A 15185-nucleotide genomic window follows, 5' to 3' on the forward strand; every position below is an offset into this window, starting at 1 on the left:
GACCTTTATACACTTATTCAACCATTATGCAAATAAAATCCCTGACTATATGCTTTAGTATCTGGTTGAGAAGTCAGTAAATGAATAGCAGTCACATTTTTTTCTGTCTGTGTCTATGGAAATAAGAAGTATTTATTTCCATTCCAGAAAGCATCATCCTCATTTCTAGTCAAATGTAAGTTGTTTAGTTTTGATACATACAATATTGGGTTTATTTGGCATAAACTCATTTGTATTGTCAGTGCAACCTATGCTCAAGATTTGTGCAGGATAAGCAACATACATATTTTGAATAAACACTGTAATATTAAAATTATTTAAATCTGATACCTAAATCTGAAATCTGAGTAAAACAGGAACTAAGGAACTATTGTACTTTATTTTGATAAAGTTTTGAATGTGTCAAATATCATATACTGTTGCCTAAATAATAAAAAAGAAAGAAAGGAGGACCATGCACAATGATTTTTTTTTTTATTATTATTATTTACTCCTACTAAAATCACTCTAACTGGTGTATTGCTTTAACACTTATCGATTTGTTTTTGTAATTAGGAAAATTTAATTAGGAATAAATAAATAAATAAATAAATAAATAGGAATAGCCTTTAAAATTTATTTAGAATCTGTTAAGTTTTTTAAAAAATCGAAAAGCTCAAAGAACTGTATCCCTGCTAAATGAATTTAACATTATGTTTGTGATGCCCTTTAATTTTAAGCTCCTTTTTTTTATTTTATTTTTTTATTATTATTATTATTGTTGTGTTTCAACTTATACTTACAAAATGTGAAAATGTGTCAAAGAAATGTCAAGAACTTGCTGTTGAATTCTGTAATTTTGATTTTTGAAAATAAAAAAATAAAAAATAAAGACCAAAACAACCTAGACCAAAGTTTCCCAAACTGGGATCTGCAAAACCCTGGCGGCTCCTGTTAGGAACTGCAGGGGGTTCTTACATTAATTAAACTATAATAATTAATTGATAAAAAGGTCAAATTTAAATGAATAAATAGTTTGAAAATAATAACAATTCAAATATTTTTACACATATTAAGCACAATATTTTATTTCTTTACATGCATGTCATGTGACCATTGACCGACATCAGAGAACCGTGAACATGTGACAATGTCGCTAAATTATTTAAATATTGAACATTTTGAAACATTTGAATACATATTCACTAAAGAATTAAGTAAATATTTCAGGTCAAAGTGGTTCGGCTGACAAAAGTTTGTGATTCCCTGGCTGCCATAGACAATGGGGCCAGTTTAACCGAATAAAGAAGGGTTAAGGCTCCGATGACGTCAGGCTATCACATGCTCACTCCGCCGTGAGATCGAGTCCAGTGTGTGCCGCAAATCCGGGATGGAAATTGAAAACAGGAATGGCGACGGTACAACTGCACTGCCTGAGCTAAAGATCAATGAATTCTCATGTGATGTTGTAGACCAGACTAACGGGTATTAATAGCACCCGGCTTATAACGTAGACGGACCACCAGTCAATGCAACCATGGAAATCTTTGGAAATTCAGAGCGCTTTAAGGTTTTTCCACCTCTGGAATTAGGAAATGACAGTACGTCTCCGATACTTTAAAGGCAACATTTACATCTGGTTTAGGATTCCCGGCTTCCAATGAACATGTTTAGATGGACTCGTAGTTTTAGTTCGTGAGAAATGAACGCAAACTGATCTGAGGTTCGAAACGCGATTAGTCAGCTAGTTTCGTTGTAACTTATGTTTTAGGCTAACGTTAACGTTACTTGCTTTTGATTTTAGGGGTACGATTTTAATCTTAAGTTTGTGTTTTTACGAATTTTAATAGAAATGGGATTTTTTAATGTATTGTTTATAACGTCGGTTAATCTTTAGTAAAGCTATTTTTATTTTATTTTTACAACGAAACCAACAACCTGTAAAAATGAGATCTCTTGCCCCTGGCATCAAACTCATTACCTCTTTCTCCAGAGACAGCTGGTGAGTAACAGCCCTGTGTAAACACACCATACTTCTGTACAGAAAACATGCTTTATGATGTTAAATTTATCCCATCATGTGTGTTTTGTATTGTTGCAGTCGTGATTATTGAGTTTTGGTAATGTTATTAATTTTTGACGCTGCTTAAAAGTCCCTCATTAATCATCGGTAATGTTTTCAGTTAGTGCTAATGTACATCTCAACGTGTTGAATTCACAATTTTATTTAATTTATGTATTTGTTTTATCTGATTAAAAATCACTAACCACAACTGAAGTATGCAGTGCACCATATCAATTAATTTATTTACTCAAAAGAACACTGTTTAAATATCCAAAACTTTATTTCTTCGAATTATTATTTTTGTTTTGTTTTATTTGTTAAGAATCTTCCATCACAGTTTAAACCTGCTTATTCATATGTGCGTACCTGATCAGTAAGCACAGAGCAGAGAGGTTTCTCTTTTGCAGTGTGCATAGCCCTCAAACTGATGTGCACTGTGTTAGCCATGCTTTCCCCCACAGGAAATGTGTAAAAAAAAAAAATCATATAGATCATTCAGTGTGTGTATGTGTTTGTCTTAGGTGAAGTGTCTTCCTGTGCGTCACGAAATGTGGTTTCATTTCTATCACTGCTGACTGTTTTATGTAATAAGGCAAACACATTCTGCTTTCACAAATATTGTAAATAATTTTATTTAAAAACGTTCCTTTTATTTATTCCTTTTGATTAGGTACAGATTCTCCATCCTCATCTTAACATTTGTCTTCTACACCAGCTACCACCTCTCTCGAAAGCCTATCAGTATTGTCAAGGTAATAAAAAATCATAGACCTGGAAACTAAACATTAACTAGCTGAGTGATAGGCCTGATCTGTAGAGAGGTCATGCAACAAACAGATTTTGTATATAGATAAATCACATGATTGCAGTTGCATGTGTAAGATGTGTTAAATAATACATATTTATATGTATGTGTATATATATATATATATATATATATATATATATATATATATATATATATATATATATATATATATATATAATTTTTTATTTTATTTTTCTTGACAGAGTCAGCTGCACAGAAACTGCTCTAATGTTATTCACCCAGCAGACCTCAACATCACTGACAATGACACCTGGTGTGATTGGGCTCCTTTTGGTGAGTTTGATTCGCATCCATACACTTTCAAAAGTTTGCTAATTTGCTTAAAAATGCAGTCAAAATATTGTGAAATATTATTACAACTTACAATATCTATTTTTACATATTTTAAAAAGTAATGCATGGCAAAGTTGCATTTTCAGCATCATTACTCCAGTCTTCAGTGTCACATGATCCTTCAGAAATCATTCAAAGATGGTGTTTTGATGGCTCAAGAAACTGTTGAAAGCAGTTGTGCTGCTTAATGTTTTTGTGGAAACAGAGATTTTTTTTCAGCATTCTTTGTGAATTGCACGTTTAAAAGAACAACATTTATTTGAAAAAGAAATCTTTTGCAACATTGTGTTTTTATTGTCACTTTTGACCAATTAGAATGTCCTTGCTGAAACTAAGTATTAATTTCTCCAAAAAAAGAAAAGTCTTTCTGACCTTAAAACTTTTAAACAGTAGTGTGTATTAACGCATCAATCTCTGTGTTCAATTCAGACCAGAACAATTACCAGAACCTATTTGGAGTGTTGGACAACTGCTTCCTTGTTGCATATGCTATCGGCATGTTCTTTAGGTATGATATTGGATTTTCTTTGTTAGACTGGTGTGTTTTACTTGAGGTATAACACCTGTTTTTGAAATATTTTTGACAGTGGGATGTTTGGAGAGCGACTGCCCTTGCGTTACTACCTGAGCTCAGGGATGCTTCTCAGTGGCCTTTTCACTGCTCTTTTTGGCCTGGGATTTTACTGGCGAATCCACTCTTTGTGGTATTATTGCTTAGTTCAGGTAAGCTACAGTAGATATATTTTATAAATATAAACCAATGTGAAAAGGTGTGTTGCTTAGTGAAAAATTCATCTAAATCTCAACTTTGCCAGAGAGAGAGAGAGAGAGAGTCCCTGAATTTCTCATTGTGAAACCAAAAAAACAGAAGTGATTCTTCCCCAATGGCACGTTTCTAGTCAGGAGTGATTTTTCGAAATTAAATGAAAAGCATTTAGCATATTGTCAATTAAAAACATTATAAAAAACATTATAAGTGTTTGACAGACAGAAATATATCACGTTGAGCATCATCTTAGTTCAGTCTTACTGGCCCAGAGTTATTTCAGAGTAAACCTTGAGTCATGTTGGTACGAGTCACACGGCTAGCACATGACCGAACCATGCGGATTACACTGCTTCTTGAACATGTCCCATGTGCTCATCAGGTTTGCTGATTGAAAAGGTTTTTTTTTTTTTTATTGCAGGCCTTAAATGGTCTGGTGCAGACAACCGGCTGGCCTGCAGTGGTGGCGTGTGTTGGGAACTGGTTTGGGAAGGGAAAGTAAGTGACTGTCATATTCTGTGCTGCTTGCTCAGTATATGTGTTGTTGACAGTGCAGAATTGTATCTGCATTTTCCACTAACACAACTAAATGCAGATCTCCACAGTCCATACCTGCTGCTACAATCCCACAATGCCTAACATTAATTGTGCTTTAAAATCAATATTAAACCTCAATTGCAAACCATTTAACTTCAAAAATATGACACATTTCAGGGTGAAACAGGATATTTAACAAGAAAATGCATCATTATCCATCAGGAATTGTTTGGATGGTGAACAGTGGGTTTTTTTAGTTAGTAAAACTATTCCAAATAACTATTTTAAAGCTATTTATTAACGTTATCCAATAACCTTTATGGCCTAATTTATGCCAGAGGCAGACAAAGTTATTACATTTTAATTAAAAACTTTTGGGAACACTTTACAAAAAGGTTTCATTTGTTAACATTAGTTAACTACATTAGTAAACATAAACTAACAATGAACAATACTTCTTCAGCATTTATTAATCTTAGTTAATGTTAATCGCAACATTTATTAATACATTATTAAAATCAAACATTTGATCTGTTCAGTTAACACACTGTGAACTAAATTATAATGCTCAGTTAGTTTATGTAAGTAAACGCATTAACTAATGTTAACAAATGGTACCTTATTGTAAAGCGTTACCAGGCTTTGTTTCATGCTTTAAATATTATTCTCATCATTTTTGGGTCTGTACGATTATTTTTATATATATATTTTTTTATTTTCTGTTTTGTTTTATGTAAGTGACAGTACATACATTTATAATATTACAAAAGATTTATGTTTCAAATAAAAGCTGTCCGTTTGAACTTTCTATTAATTAAAATAATCCTGAGAATTTTTATCCTGGTTAACACAAAAATATGAAGTATGTTCTACTTCATATTTTTGTGTTAACCAGGATAAAAATTCTCAAAAACTGGAGTAATGATGCTGAAAATCCAGGTTTGCCATCACAGGATTAAATTACATTTTACATAGAAAATGGTTATTTTATATTCTAATAATATTTTAAAATGGTTTTGATCACATAAATGCAGCCTTGGCGAGCAGAAAAGTCTTTTTAAAAACATTCAAAGATCTTAACACCACACTTTTGAAAGGCAGTGCATTAATAAATTAAACAGGGTCCATTTTGATTTCATGTTGACCTTGAAATTCCAAATTCAATATAATAACTCCAAATTGATTAATTAATTAATTGGTAATTGAATCTTAAGATTGTCAAAGTACCAGGTTGCTCTGTATATTCAGTCCTCCTGATGCTCTGTTCATGCAGGCGTGGATTCATCATGGGAATCTGGAATTCTCACACCTCAGTGGGAAACATTCTTGGTTCGCTCATTGCTGGTGTCTATGTGTCGTCCGCGTGGGGCCTGTCATTCATTGTGCCTGGTATCATCATCGCTTGCACTGGAGTCATCTGCTTTTTCTTCTTGGTTGAAAGTAAGTCACACGTTATATCAGAAGGGAATTGGCATGTTTTTGCATCCATGTTGTTAAAAAAAAGAAGGAACAGAATCACAACATGCGGTTTCTCTTTTAAAGAACCTGAAGATGTGAACTGTACTCCACCACAGCACCACGTGAGTTCATTTAAAAATGACTTTTCTCCTGCTGCAAAATACTTGACGAGGTATCTACTCAATGAAACTTTAAAACTAGGTTCACTACCATAAATTTGCTTAACTTGTATGACCAGCAAAACAGAAGTTCTCCCCTCACAGCCATTTCATATGTGAGCTGAGTTGCAAACTAATGTGAAAAGGCTTACTGACGCTTGTTTGACTGCCATTAGATTACAACAAATAAAACATTTTTGACAAATTAAAGTATTTGTATTATAGTATTATACCTTTGGCCTCTCATTTGCAACAGGACAGTACACAGCACTAGTGAATTGGCTGAGAAATTACCTGAGAATTGAAAGCAGAAGCACTCGTGAACAGAGGAAAAAATAGCTTGTTGTGCAATCTGGATGAGTTTTAGCTGTCTGTTGAACTGTGTTATTATCTAAGTTGATCTCAGTGGCTGGAATTCATTAGGCCTACATGACTTTTGAAATCTGAACATTTTAGAACGCTTGCTGACTTTGTAAATGGTTACATAGGACAAACTGGGCTCATACACTAAATGACTGAGAATCAGACACTACCAGTTTTTCAAGTTGTACCGAACACAACAAACCTACACAGAAACGTGCCTCATTGCTAAAAGGCACATGATCAAATAAAAACAGTATGTGTTCTAAGCTTAGAAAGCTTAGAAAGAAAAATGGGAGTCTCTGCCCATCGTACACTGATTTTCTATGAAATCTGTTAACTCTAACCAAAATATGCAGACTGGCTATAATTTCCAGCAACTAGCATTGACTCCTCCAGACTGCAAATCAGGAGGAAAAGCTGTGCAAAAGTCATGTAGTGTATTCCACCATTATACAGTATGTACTTTAAGTATTGTCTCTTACTGTTCTTCCTTTAACAGACAGTTTTTCCTCCGTTATATAACACTAACAGGCTCTATTGTGTTTAGGAGAGTGTGGAGCAAGAGCCTCTCTTGAGCAACTCGTCCAGTAATGAGGAGATCTTCAGCAGTCACACCTCCACAGCCGTGGAGCCGGTGGAAGATCACACAGAAGCCATCAGCTTCAGCGGAGCGCTCAAGATTCCTGTGAGTGACCTGTTATTCACAGTTTTACTCCCACAGCTGTTAGTCAGTCTATGTAAAGAATTTATTTTTAAGAGATGGAGTTGACCTGATCTGTTCATTATTGTAGATGAGCCAATTCTGCCAAGTGTCAAAAAAAAAAAAATCATGCTTTTTGCTTTCCCAATCTAAATATATATATTTTTTGCTAAAGTGTACACTGAAAGAAAAATGTTTTTCTTGCTAGTATTTTTGTCTTGTTTTCTATAAAAAATATTTTAACATGCTTAAGTCAATGTACATTTACAGGAGAAGCAAAATGACTTAAAGGGATAGTTCACCCTAACATGAAAATTCTGTCATAATTTACTCACCCAGAAGTTGTTCTAATGCCGTATGCCCTATCTTTTTTAGACCACAAAAGGAAAAAAAAGAAATGCCCCGCTCATGCTCGTCCATGTGATAGCCGTGAATAGTGACCAGCATCAAGCTTTAAAAAAAAAAAAATATTTTATTTTTTTTTAAACCTGCAAAAGTGTGTAAGGCGGGTGCCAGTAAGTCTGGGCTACCCTGCGAGAAAGCAAAAGGCTCTTTTGAATTCCTGAAAATTAACATTTGAACTCTCTCTTACATATGTAACAGCAACATCCGAGATGCACCACACAGTGCAGCTCACACCTCACTTTTATAGTCTCATCATCTCCCCCTACTCCCCCTCTTCTCCTCCTCACCTAAAACTCACTAAAAACCTATGCAATGTTAATTGTGTACAATACATGTTTGGTATAATTTGAAATGTCTCAGTGTGACTGGTACACTTCTCATTCCCAAAGGAGTAAAACAAAAGGTAATAAAGTTTTTAAGCGTTTAGAGAAAACTTGCACACAGAGGAGGGTGCGTATTCCAGGCAACTGGCCTCCTGCTCTCAAAAGGTGTAAACTCTGAATGCAAATTCCCATTGTTAGCAAATTATTCCATGTGAAAGAAGTTTCTGTCTTGGTCTGGGTATAATGAATTGCAACAAGAGGCTCGGGGCGATTTGTAACTCAAATGGGCCTGTGATGCTGAGTGTATGCTAAACATTTCGCATCATGTATTTTATAATGTCAGGTTCGCATCTTCTCTCTTTATTCCAGAGCATTTGATGTTTTGTTTTTATTATCTCTGAACTGATTATGAAATTGGCATGATACATTTACCTGGCATAATAAATCGTTACATTTGATTTTATTCCGACTGACTCTGAATTGGTTTCCCAAGTAGATTAAACTTGATTCGTATGTTAGCACAATTTTTGCGTCAGATTAGTGACGACTAATATTTGGCACTAATTCAAGTGTACGTGTTTTGTAAAGACGAGGTGAATTTCTGTATAGGGCAGCAAAAGTGCTGCTTGACCAACCTAAATCTGGGTGTGTTTTAATTTAATGTTACTTTAGATAAGTGTATTTGGGAAAACACGGCATGGCCAATCCAAAGCTGTTATAAGACAAGTAAAGTTGGTTGACTTATATCTGTAGTAGTGGCCATCCCTCTACTGAAGTAAACGTTATTTTAATAAAAAAAAAAAATATATCATAATAAATAATCAAAATTAAGTGAGTTTGTGCTTAAAACAAGAAAAAATATGTTTAAAAAAAAGAATTCAAAGGGAAATCAAGATATTTTTTTTCTTACCTCTAAACTCCCTTAATTTTAATCCAATTTCAAGCAAACAAGACTTAAATATCTTAAGTAATTTTGCTTCTCATGTTAGTGTATCTTGATTTAAAAATGTTTCTAAATTTGTAGTGGAAAATAAGACAAATACTTAGAAAATATTTTTTTACAGTGTAAATGCAAAAATAAAAAGTCTTATTTAATGGTCTTCAAAGATTTTTAGTCCATTTTTGGATTTACATTTATTCCTTTACCTTTAGCAGATGCTTCATGTGAAGTAACTTGTATGACGAATGCTACGAAATAAGCAATTCACCTAGCCTGGGAAAAACCAGACAACTTCCGGCAAATTTAGATTTGCTCTGCAAGTAAGTCTGGCAAAGAGCTCATTCAAGTCCATTTCCCCATGCCGAGAAATCGCGGCACCAATCAGAAACGTTGAGGCGGGCTTTACACATGACGATCGCTCTGATTGGTTTTAGGTCTAGCCTATCACGCCCAGAGGCATTTGAGCGACGTCCACTCCGACGTCCGTCGGTGAAGCGCACCAACTTTTAAATGCATTATTATATTCAAATTGCAAACACATGAGGACAGTCTTCATGAAAGACCCACTGGCAGATGAACGTGTTACTACATTTCTCTTCGAAACGGTAGGAAATTAAATTAGATTTAATAGAGGATTTTAACTGTGACAAGATGATTGACAGGGTAGTTTACATGACGGGATGCACGCGACAGATCCGTCCGATAAAGATGACGAAGTAGTCTGTCCCAAAGCTTGCCTACTTTTTTTGCTACACATTCAAAAGTAAATACATTTTCTTCACAAAAAGAGTACATATGGCGTAGTGTAACATAGGCGAATTGGGACGCAGCATATGGCTTTACACATGACGATCTCTGATTGGTTTTAGGAGTTTTAGGTCTATCCAATTGTGCCCAGAGGCATTTGAGCGACGTCCGTTGGTGACGCCCCTTTGGAAATGAGTTATTAAAGGAGCTTTGCCAGACCATAACTCAGTTACTACTGAGAATGGCCTGGTTTTAACCAGGCTACAATTCACCCTATTGAGGACCATCAGAAATAAGGAAATATGATGTTGCAAGTGTGTACAAGTTCGTACAGAACAGTAACAGCTACATTAATTTGTTGCCAGGACAGAAGTAAATATCATAATGTCATTGTTGAAAAATGTAGTGTCTTCATTCTGCAGGGTGTGGTGGAGTTCTCCTTGTGTTTGCTCTTTGCCAAGTTGGTCAGCTACACCTTCCTCTACTGGCTTCCTTTATACATCTCTAATATTGGTAAGAATCCTTCATCAGATGCATGCACAAATAAACAGTCCAAAAAATCCCTATAAATTGCAACAAATCACAGAGTATGCTCTGTTCCTTAGCTCATTTTGATCCTAAAGAAGCTGGGGACCTATCTACATTATTTGATGTTGGAGGAATCGTGGGTAAGCAAGTGTATATGATAAATATTAGATTTATTTTAGCCATAAGAAATATCTAAGTGTTTTTCTTTTCTGTGTTAGGTGGCATACTGGCTGGATTGATATCTGACTACAGCGGGGGCCGAGCCACGACTTGCTGTGCCATGTTGATTATTGCTGCTCCTATGGTGAGTCTCAATTGTTCTTTTGCCTTATTTTTGCCCAGACTTTGAGCAAAATGTCTACAAAATAAACACGAAATGCAAACTTCTGTTTTAGCGAGATATTGCAAATTGATTTGAACTATTAAGAGGATGCAAAAGCATTGAATGTTCCCTTATCCATTAACTAAAGCTAATCCGTTAGCTTTATGGACCATACAATTTAGATTTGTTCAGATATAATGTGCAATGTTTATGTCTAGCGACACTGATTCTGTCTGTAAATGTTCCTCATAGTAGATTGTGCTTCCTAGAGAAAAGTGTCGAACTGGCTAGCTCGCAACTAGTTGTCAAAGTTTGCTCACAGTTTTTACAGACTACTGAAATGTTGTACACACAACGCCTTCAAGCTCGAGTTTACCTGTGAACCTCTCTAAATGGATGGACAGGTATATCTTTCCTCAGAGAACTGCTTATTCATATTTGCTTTTCTTTCTCAAGCTGTTCCTGTTTAATAAGATCGGCCAGAATGGCTTGCCAACCACCATCTGTGAGTATAGAGTACCAAGGGTTTTTCTTTTTGTGTGTTTTGTGGTGTTTTTTTGTTTGTTTTTTGTGGTTGTGTTTTGTTTTTTTGTTTTGTGTGTTTGTTTATTTGCATGTTTTGTGTTTTGTTTTGTTTTTGGTCAGAAAAACATTTTTTATTTTGCATAGGTGCTTTGAAATCCACCATGAACTTTTTTTTTTTTTTTTGGTTGTTTTGTTTTTTTGTTTTGTGTGTTTGTTTATTTGCATGTGTTGTTTTGGTTTTGTGTTTTTGTTGTTGTTTTTTTGGTCAGAAAACATTTTTTATTTTGCATAGGTGCTTTGAAATCCACCATGAATTTTTTTCTAATACTTAAATTGCATTAAAGTTAAGTTTGCCTTTGAATCCACCATAACAATCCAATGATGTTGTTAATTATCAATTAAACAATTATCTTGTGAATATTGATTCCCACAAATAACAGCATGTCTCTTTTGTGTCTGCACCTCCACCTATGCCCTTTTCTGACCCGCAGGCATGTTGCTGTGGTGTGGTGCTCTCGTGAATGGACCCTACGCCCTCATCACCACTGCTGTATCAGCTGACTTAGTAAGCGTTTTCCTCCATGTGCTCTTCACATGGACATTTGTAAAGTTTCAGAAAATAAATAAAGACTCTAAACCGATATATCAACACTGACCTTTAAAATCTCGCTGTCAATAGCTGATCAATAAACTGTTTTGTAATGCATCAAGCTTTATGTGCTGTAAATTTCATAATGTTTTTCTTATCTTTTAGGGAACCCACGAGTGTCTGAGAGGGAACTCTAGGGCACTGTCCACTGTGACCGCCATTATTGACGGCACTGGATCAATAGGTATGTAGGGAATGTGTGGGGTTTTTTTCTATTTATTGTGTTATAATCTGGCAGTGAATTTAAAGGTTTTGTTCTTGGCATTTAAAAATCGAGCAATGTTTTTAAAAGGCTATTGACAGTAAATTTAAATGTAACATTCAGAAACCAATGTTTGTTTTGAAAACTTCACAAATGTTACATATTGTGTAACATGTTTAATGACCTCTAGGTGCCGCTGTTGGGCCTCTGTTGGCTGGTCTGATCTCTCCCACCGGTTGGAACAATGTTTTCTATATGCTCATTACTGCTGATGTACTGGCCTGCCTGGTGAGACTTCAGTTGCTGTTTATCATAATGATTGTTTATTCCAATATTATCTGTCATATTATCCAATGTGTAATAGCATGAAGGATGTGTGTTTTCAAGCCAGTTTCTCACTGTCTCCCCTTGTTCTTATTTCTGTAGCTGTTGTCCAGACTCGTCTATAAGGAGGTCAGAGGATGGTGCGGATACACTACAAGGCAGAGAGGGTGAATATCCCTAATTCACTCTTGTTCTTTGCGTTTATGGTGAAATATGTAAGGAGATCCTGAATATATTCATGTAAATGTATTGGTATGTATGTGTATATATGTATATGTGTGTGTGTATCTAATTGTTAATTGTGTTAATAATTACATACTTATCGTGAAATTTAAGCATACATCATTTATCTTGTTTAACATGATTATTTTGTCAGCATTTGCTATCCAGTAAAGTAAACTATCAGATTGAAGGATGATTCTCACAAAACAGTATTTTCTGCAAGCTTTTTTCAAAGTAAATTTAGGTGTCTTTCCAAAAAAGGACCCATTAGAGACTCCAAAATGACACCTAATAACCAAATGATATAAGGAGTCCATATAATTCATACAGTTATGCACACCAAAGCTCACATGAAAAAAAAAAAAAAAAAACAGACCAAACCTTTTCAGAATTCAGTGTACAGTATGTGTACTGTGCAACAGCAAAGAGCTTTTTAGTGCTTGTTTACATTTTAGAAATGTACATTTTCGATACTGAACAGAACCACAGAAACAAAACCTAAATCAACCGCCTGGACCTGACTGCATTATATGCCTACTCCTGTACACGGATCCATTCAGCATTACTAAACACAGCAACATACACATGACAGTTATGAAATGTACTGAAATGTGTCTGTGCATAAATACAATGTGCGATCAGTGTGCCAAAAGCGCACATGCATGTTTTTTGTAGCATCTATATAACGGACTCACGAGTTACTGTTCTCTCTGCCATCTCAGATGTTATAGCCTGAGACTGATTTCCTTTGCATTAGTGCTTTTTTGGACTGGCTAACTGGACTGAAAACTTTCCTGGAGTTTTGCTGCTTAAAATGATCTGATTGGAAACAGAGAAGCGAAAGGTTTAGAATAAAAGTTCTTGCGCCATTGTAGATGCGTGTGATAAACTCCTTACTTCTAAGATCATCTAACTGCGTGACATAAATGACTTTGTCATAATTTTGCATGCTTCATTAATTTATGTGCGTAAAATTATTTTAACGTGCTAAAGATTTGGAATTAATCGCATGCATTAACGTTGACAGCCCTAATTCAAATTCATGCATGTATATATGCATGAATTTTTCTGTTATATATTTTTTCATTTGCTCTCTTCACCTTAAGATTGTAATGAAGATATTGAATATTTTATTTGAATATTTCATAAAAAATACATTAATAGACCTGTAGTGTATAAATAAAGTTGTTGTGGTTTTCTATTTAAATATATTTTAAAAAGTCATTTATTTCCTGTGTTGGCAAAGCTAAATTTCATGTGTCACATGATCCTTCAGAGATCATTCTTATAGGCTGATTAAGAAATGTTTTGATTATTCTTCAATAGGAGTTCATCATCTTTAATAGCACTTTTACAGTTTTTTTTTTTTTGTTGTTTTTTTTGTTTTTTTAATCTTCCATGCTATGACATCATTGGCAGATGACTTTATTAAGGTTTATTTTTAACCATCAATATTTAGCTAGTGGCCTTTAAATCTGCAGTATGATGCTGCTTGGGCTAATTGCCATTACATGTACTTGATATCAGTGGCTGCCCAAAATACACATCGTCATTACCAAAGCAATTCTGTACTTGAACTAATTGGGCCTTCCTGCTTTCAATATAATTCAGTGAAGGCTATTTTTGGAGATTGCAAGGCAATCACAATTACTCCAAGAGGTTGCAACCCGTCTTGGGAGTTGTTAGTTTTTACTGTTTTCCCAAATGACTAGCAGAAATGTGTGTGTTGAGGTGGAAAATGATGTATGCACTTCAACTGTAATATCATTATGTCTCTAACACCCTTGTAATTATCAGTCAGTTTTTTTCCGGTCATGAATTTCCCATTAAAACAAAACAGGCTAAACTAAGGCTTTTTTGTGCTTTTTACTACATACATTCATTCCACTAATGGTCTCCAATAGCCACTTTTGACACTCGTCAGATCCACAGGTGGTGATTATTTGATCTGGTTTTTGTTTCATTACATTGAGTGAATCTGCTGATTATTAGGGAAGCGTTTAATTTTGCACCATGTGTTTGCAGTGGTTTCATCTGTTCTTTTCTTTCAGGTTCAAAGAGATCTGAGGAACAAGTGAATATCACACCTGCGACGGAAAATTACCTGCAGCATAACGACAAAAAGGGACCCAGGATTGATCCAACACGCCAAGCCTTTTTAAGCCCCAGGGTTATTTTATATGAAAATTGTAACATGAGACTTTCATCCTTTTATACTGACAATGGAACAAAGCTCATCTGCTGAAGTGAAGGAGGAGGAGAGTTACACACTCCCTCGTCCACACGTCACCTGAGCGAGATGAACACAAGAGAATCACTAAGCTCCTTCATTTTAATACAGGATGTTTTTAGTGACTGATGCTTAATACAAATGTACCTTTTTTCTTGCATTAAAATATGCCATCAGTGCTCAGTCCTTTTATCTGCGCGGTGTTTGTGATTATTCATAACCTCACTTCATGTTTGTTATTGGCCTGGCTCTCTGTGCGATTGAATCGTACCTGCAGTATGTGTGTTTTGTCCTACAACACCTGAATAAGTATTGCAGTAGGTACTGAGGTCGTGTTCATGTACGTACACACTTAATCACTCAACTTTATAAAAATAGCAGGTACTGTAGCTCTGAGCATCCCAAGAGAACCTCTCGGCTTTATTCCCTGAGGCTTCATATGTGTGGAAGAACGCTAGCTGGCTTTCTTGCTTTAGGGTCCAGATACTATCAGCTTTTGTCAAAATGAATCCGCATGTGAAAGGCAAACAGTCATAGCTGCAGAATAATGCTCTGTAATAAATCATTTCTGGACACTTTG

General features: G+C 35.1%; 1 protein-coding gene across 3 annotated transcripts; it reads left to right on the top strand.

Annotated features, from left to right (window-relative positions):
* Positions 1–1171: 1171 nt before the first annotated feature.
* slc37a2 (solute carrier family 37 member 2) lies at positions 1172–15185 on the top strand. 3 transcript variants are annotated; one of them, XM_081366001.1, is made up of 19 exons: positions 1379–1580; positions 1931–1981; positions 2715–2796; positions 3056–3146; positions 3636–3714; positions 3794–3929; positions 4394–4470; positions 5783–5949; positions 6052–6089; positions 7036–7173; positions 10026–10116; positions 10209–10271; positions 10350–10435; positions 10910–10958; positions 11470–11543; positions 11733–11811; positions 12020–12117; positions 12256–12320; positions 14427–15185. In XM_081366001.1, exons 5-19 carry the CDS (start codon positions 3704–3706, stop codon positions 14440–14442), a joined length of 1188 nt encoding a protein of 395 aa, XP_081222127.1. In that variant the 5' UTR covers positions 1379–1580; positions 1931–1981; positions 2715–2796; positions 3056–3146; positions 3636–3703; the 3' UTR covers positions 14443–15185. The 3 variants fall into 3 exon arrangements, with proteins under 3 accessions (XP_081222125.1, XP_081222126.1, XP_081222127.1); XM_081365999.1 differs by having other exon boundaries at positions 1172–1981; XM_081366000.1 differs by having other exon boundaries at positions 1311–1981; positions 12256–12368; positions 14427–14801.

The sequence above is a fragment of the Scardinius erythrophthalmus genome (genome assembly GCF_964197995.2).
Source record: "Scardinius erythrophthalmus genome assembly, chromosome: 5".
Classification (NCBI taxonomy): Eukaryota; Metazoa; Chordata; class Actinopteri; order Cypriniformes; family Leuciscidae; genus Scardinius; species Scardinius erythrophthalmus.

Coding starts and splice junctions, on each gene's coding strand:
- slc37a2 (XM_081365999.1), top strand. CDS start 1,926: ATGAGATCTCTTGCCCCTGGCATCAAACTCATTACCTCTTTCTCCAGA. Junction 10,117..10,208: donor TTTATACATCTCTAATATTG/GTAAGAATCCTT, acceptor TCTGTTCCTTAG/CTCATTTTGATCCTAAAGAA. Junction 11,544..11,732: donor CTGCTGTATCAGCTGACTTA/GTAAGCGTTTTC, acceptor CTTATCTTTTAG/GGAACCCACGAGTGTCTGAG.